The sequence below is a fragment of the Salvelinus sp. IW2-2015 genome, unplaced genomic scaffold (genome assembly GCF_002910315.2).
Source record: "Salvelinus sp. IW2-2015 unplaced genomic scaffold, ASM291031v2 Un_scaffold6555, whole genome shotgun sequence".
NCBI lineage: Eukaryota > Metazoa > Chordata > Actinopteri > Salmoniformes > Salmonidae > Salvelinus > Salvelinus sp. IW2-2015.
The window spans coordinates 13,246-19,659 of NW_019947817.1; the positions used below are offsets into that span (position 1 = coordinate 13,246).

The 6,414-nt window shown below is 44.8% G+C and overlaps 1 protein-coding gene across 1 annotated transcript in view; it reads left to right on the forward strand.

The window, feature by feature from the left end:
* The window catches only part of LOC112078940 (plexin-B3-like), a gene marked incomplete at its 5' end in the record, with an annotated part of 7,635 nt that extends 1,721 nt beyond the window's left edge, over nucleotides 1-5,914 (forward strand). The window contains 2 exons of the mRNA XM_024145040.1: nucleotides 653-812; nucleotides 5,802-5,914. Of these exons, the coding sequence (XP_024000808.1) occupies nucleotides 653-812; nucleotides 5,802-5,914 (273 nt within the window). The remainder of the gene's footprint in view (nucleotides 1-652; nucleotides 813-5,801) is intronic.
* Nucleotides 5,915-6,414: the final 500 nt, after the last annotated feature.

The window sequence follows — 6,414 nt, forward strand, 5'->3', positions numbered from 1 at the left end:
ACTAGACCAGCCAGACATTACCCACTAGATATTAAATCCTTGACCAGCCTAGACATTACCCCCTTGACCAGCCCAGACATTACCCACTAGACCAGCCCAGACATTACCCCTTAGACCAGCCCAGACATTACCCACTAGACCAGCCCAGACATTACCCACTAGACCAGCCCAGACATACTCACTAACCAACATACCCCTAGACCAGCCCAGACATTACCCACTAGACCAGCCCAGACATTACCACCTAGACCAGCCCAGACATTACCCACTAGACCAGCCAGACATAACCCCTTGACCAGCCCAACATTACCCCCTAGACCAGACATGGGTAATGTCTGGGCTGGTCTAGGGGGTAATGTCTGGGCTGGTCTAGGGGGTAATGTCTGGGCTGGTCTAGGGGGTAATGTCTGGGCTGGTCTAGTGGATAACGTCTGGGCTGGTTTAGGGGGTAATGTCTGGGCTGGTTTAGGGGGTAATGTCTAGGCTGGTCAAGGGGGTAATGTCTGGGCTGGTCCTGCAGTAAATGTATTTATTAATCCCTCCACACCTACCTCTATGTCTCTCCCCCACTCTCTTTCTATCTGTCCCAATAAACCTTTAAAATGCTTATAAAATATATATATATAATATAATATATAGATCTCTATGCCAGGTGTCTCTAACAGTGGCCCAGCTGCCCACCCTGTCAGAGGAGGAGTCTCTTTCCTGCTCCTTCGGAACCCTCCCCCCTCAGCCAGCCATCGTCAAGGGAACCACCATCACCTGTCAATCACCCCTGCCTGAGCTCCTCCCACCCAGCCCACCAGGAAGTGGTAGGTTGCCCTTTTTATTTTAAATTTTTTATATATAAAAAAAAATCTGTAATTATTAGATTTGTATTCATAATTATTTAATTACTGGATAATTTAATCAATGTAATTAATTTATTATTTATCCAAATTAATCTAATTGAGAAATAACCGAGGTGGCAGGTAGCCTAGCGGTTAGCGAGATGAGCCAGCAGCGGGAGGGTTGCCAGTTCAAATCCTGTGTCTGACTGGAAAAATCTGTCGGGATGTGAACTGGCAACCAGAGGGTTGCTGGTATCAAATCCTAGATGCTATTGCCTGCTGTTGTGCCCTCGAGCAAGGCACTTAGCCCCCACAACAACTGCTCCCTCGCACCTCTTCAAAAAAGATTGTATGAGATTGACTGATCATCCATTGAGGCAACTGGAGGCTGTATGTTGGAAGAACAGTCAGCTGACTGGTCCAAAACCAGTACGACCACCATTTCATTCAAATAGGAGACCAGCTGAGATAAAATGCTCATTAAGAGCATCACAAATCTGAACTTTTTCAGTAGTGATGCAGAACTCTAAAACTACTGGCTTAGACAGGGAAGTAGAAGAATGACCCCGCTTCAGTGAATTAACGGTTTTCCAGAATCAAGAGGGATCACTAACAGAGTCTGTCATAGCGCTAAGGAAGTAGTTTCATTTGGCTTGTTTAACAGAGTCTGTCATAGTGCTAAGGAAGTAGTTTCATTTGGCCTGTTTAACAGAGTCTGTCATAGCGCTAAGGAAGTAGTTTCATTTGGCCTGTTTAACAGTCTGTCATAGCACTAAGGAAGCAGTTTCATTTGGCCTGTTTAACAGTCTGTCATAGCACTAAGGAAGTAGTTTCATTTGGCCTGTTTAACAGAGTCTGTCATAGCACTAAGGAAGTAGTTTCATTTGGCCTGTTTAACAGAGTCTGTCATAGCACTAAGGAAGTAGTTTCATTTGGCCTGTTTAACAGAGTCTGTCATAGCACTAAGGAAGTAGTTTCATTTGGCCTGTTTTAACAGTCTGTCATAGCACTAAGGAAGTAGTTTTCATTTGGCCTGAAAACAGAGTCTGTCATAGCACTAAGGAAGTAGTTTCATTTGGCCTGTTAACAGAGTCTGTCATAGCACTAAGGAAGTAGTTTCATTTGCCTGTTTAACAGTCTGTCATAGCACTAAGGAAGTAGTTTCATTTGGCCTGTTTAACAGAGTCTGTCATAGCACTAAGGAAGTAGTTTCATTTGGCCTTCCTCTACAGTTATTACACCTTGAGGAGAAACAGACAAGACATCCTCACCAGTTATTACACCTTGATGAGATACAGACAAGACATCCTCAACAGTTATTACACCTTGATGAGATACAGACAAGACATCCTCAACAGTTATACACCTTGATGAGATACAGACAAGACATCCTCTACAGTTATTACACCTTGATGAGATACAGACAAGACATCCTCTCAGTTATTACACCTTGAGGAGATACAGACAAGACATCCTCTACAGTTATTACACCTTGATGAGATACAGACAAGACATCCTCAACAGTTATTACACCTTAAGGAAAACAGACAAGACATCCTCTACAGTTATTACACCTTGAGGAGATACAGACAAGACATCCTCTACAGTTATTACACCTTGATGAGATACAGACAAGACACTCTCTACAGTATTAAACACTTGAGGAGAAACAGACAAGACATCCTCAACAGTTATTACACCTTGAGGAGATACAGACAAGACATCCTCAACAGTTATTAACACTTGATGAGATACAGACAAGACATCCTCAACAGTTATTACACCTTGATGAGATACAGACAAGACATCCTCTACAGTTATTACACTCTAGAGGATAGAGACACAGACATCCTCTACAGTTATTACACCTTGAGGAGATACAGACAAGACATCCTCAACAGTTATTACACCTTGATGAGATACAGACAAGACATCCTCAACAGTTATTACACCTTGAGGAGATACAGACAAGACATCCTCAACAGTTATTACACCTTGATGAGATACAGACAAGACATCCTCTACAGTTATTACACCTTGAGGAGATACAGACAAGACATCCTCAACAGTTATTACACCTTGATGAGATACAGACAAGACATTCTAGAGTTTACAGCAATTATAAAATTATTTTTATTGATGAACATATGACCTTTCTATGGGAACATCTGCCCTGGACGAATTCAGGAAGTAGAGACATGACCTTTCTATAGGGAACATCTGCCCTGGACGAATCAGGAAGTAGAGACATGAGACCTTTCTATGGGAACACCTGCCCTGACGAATCAGGAAGTAGAGACATGGACCTTTCTATGGGAACATCTGTCCTGGCGAATCAGGAAGTAGAGACATGTGACCTTTCTATGGGAACATCTGTCCTGGACGAATCAGGAAGTAGAGACATGGACCTTTCTATGGGGAACACTGCCCTGGCCGACTCAGGAGTAGAGACATGGACCTTTCTATAGGGAACATCTGCCCTGGCGATCAGGAAGTAGAGACATGGACCTTTCTATGGGAAACACTGCCCTGGACATCAGGAAGTAGAGACATGAGACCTTTCTATAGGGAACACTGCCCTGGCGATCAGGAAGTAGAGACATGAGACCTTTCTATGGGAACATCTGCCCTGGCGCATCAGGAAGTAGAGACATGGACCTTTCTATGGGAACACCTGCCCTGGCCGATCAGGAAGTAGAGACATGGACCTTTCTATAGGGAACATCTGCCCTGGACGAATCAGGAAGTAGAGACATGAGACCTTTCTATAGGGAACACCTGCCCTGGCGATCAGGAAGTAGAGACATGGACCTTTCTATAGGGAACACCTGCCCTGGCCGAATCAGGAAGTAGAGACATGAGACCTTTCTATAGGAACAACCTGCCCTGGACGAATCAGGAAGTAGAGACATGAGACCTTTCTATAGGGAACACTTGCCCTGGACGAATCAGGAAGTAGAGACATGAGACCTTTCTATAGGGAACATCTGCCCTGGACGATCAGGAAGTAGAGACATGAGACCTTTCTATAGGGAACATCTGTCCTGGCCGACTCAGGAAGTAGAGACATGAACCTTTCTATAGGGAACATCTGCCTGGACGATCAGGAAGTAGAGACATGAGACCTTTCTATAGGGAACACCTGCCCTGGACGAATCAGGAAGTAGAGACATGAGACCTTTCTATAGGGAACATCTGCCTGGCCGACTCAGGAAGTAGAGACTGAGACCTTTCTATAGGGAACACCTGCCCTGGACGAATCAGAAGTAGAGACATGAGACCTTTCTATAGGGAACATCTGCCCTGGACGAATCAGGAAGTAGAGACATGAGACCTTTCTATAGGAACATCTGCCCTGGACGAATCAGGAAGTAGAGACATGAGACCTTTCTATAGGGAACATCTGCCCTGGACGAATCAGGAAGTAGAGACATGAGACCTTTCTATAGGGAACATCTGCCCTGGACGAATCAGGAAGTAGAGACATGAGACCTTTCTATAGGAACATCTGCCCTGGACGAATCAGGAAGTAGAGACATGAGACCTTTCTATAGGGAACATCTGCCCTGGACGAATCAGGAAGTAGAGACATGAGACTTTCTATAGGGAACATCTGTCCTGGACGAATCAGGAAGTAGAGACATGAGACCTTTCTATAGGGAACATCTGCCCCTGGAGAATCACGGAAGGTTATATGCTTTGGGGGAGTTACAGGAAGAACCAAAATCACTCTAAGATATTGGTTACGCTACGTATTACAAACTGTATCAGACATGCGTCTGTCCTGTTCTGGACTATTCAGCAGGACTATTGAAAAGGCACATGACAACCCGCTTGGAGTTTGCCAAAAGGCACCTAAAGATTCTCAGACCATGAGTAACAAGATTCTCTGGTCTGATGAAACCAAGATTGAACTCTTTGGCTTGAATGCCAAGCGTCATGTCTGGAGGAAACCTGGCACCATCCCTACGGTGAAGCATGGTGGTGGCAGCATCATGCTGTGGGGATGTTTTTTAGCGGCAGGGACTGGAAGACTGGTCAGGATTGAAGGAAAGATGAACAGAGCAAAGTACAGAGAGATCCTTGATGAAAACCTGCTCCAGAGCTCTCAGGACCTCAGACTGGGGCGAAGGTTCACCTTCCAACAGGACAACGACCCTAAGCACACAGCCAAGACAATGCAGGAGTGGCTTCAGGACAAATCTCTGAATGTCCTTGAGTGGCCCAGCCAGAACCAGGACTTGAACCTGATCGAACATCTCTGGAGAGACCTGAACATAGCTGTGCAGCGACGCTCCCCATTCAACCTGACAGAGCTTGAGAGGATTTGCAGAGAAGAATGGGAGAAACTCCCCAAATACAGGTGTGCCTAGCTTGTAGCGTCATACCCAAGAAGACTTGAGGCTGTAATCACTGCCAAATGTGCTTCAACAAAGTACTGAGTAAAGGGTCTGAATACTTATGTAAATGTGATATTTCAGTTTTACATTTTTAATAAATTAGCAAACATTTCTAAAAACCTGTTTTGTCATTATGGGGGATTGTGATGTCATTATGGGGTATTGTGATGTCATTATGGGGTATTGTGTGTAGATTGATGAGGAGAAAAAATATTGAATCAATTTTGAATTTAGGCTGTAACGTAACAAAATGTGTAAAAAGTCAAGGGGTCTGAATAGTTTCTGAAGGTACTGTACATCTCTCTGTCCTCTCCATAGACCTTAATGTCTCTGTGTGTCTAGGATTTTTGCTATGTACTGGTATTATTATGTATCCTAATATATCTTTATGGCCTGTCTGCCTGTCTGTCTGCCTGTCTGCCTGTCTGTCTGTCTGTCTGCCTGTCTGCCTGTCTGCCTGTCTGCCTGTCTGTCTGTCTGTCTGTCTGTCTGCCTGTCTGCCTGTCTGCCTGTCTGCCTGTCTGCCTGTCTGTCTGTCTGTCTGTCTGTCTGTCTGTCTGTCTGTCTGTAGACCACATGTCTCTGCGTGTGTCCGTGATGTTCAGAGACGTGACCATCTCGAGCAGTGACATCATCTTCTACGACTGTCGAGCTGTGGGCCAACTCAACACCACCTCCCCGTAAGAGATCCCAGACCAGACATGCCAGTGTTTCCTCTACAGTCATTTAGCAGCGGCGGGATGGTGAAACATTGTTAACTTAAACCAGACTAAAACCATAAATAAAGTATGTAGAAGAGAGATGGAGCTGTAATATGTTTTAATAAATATAATCTTTGAGAACTAACAACCACCAAAATATCATGACATGGAGCCCCCATTTGATTTAGTTATAATGTTTGAGTCAGTCAGATAGCATAAGGACGAGGCGTAACTCATGGTCTTAATGTGTAGAATTACATGGAATTAGCTTTGGCCACGCCCATGACCCCCCCCCCCCACCCCCTTAACTCTGCCACCGCGGATGAAAAAATCCTAGCGGAAACACTACATCACACACACGCATACACACACCACACACATAGACACACACACACACACACCACACACACAAACACCACACACACACACACACACACAACACACAACACACACACACACACACACCACACACACACACACACA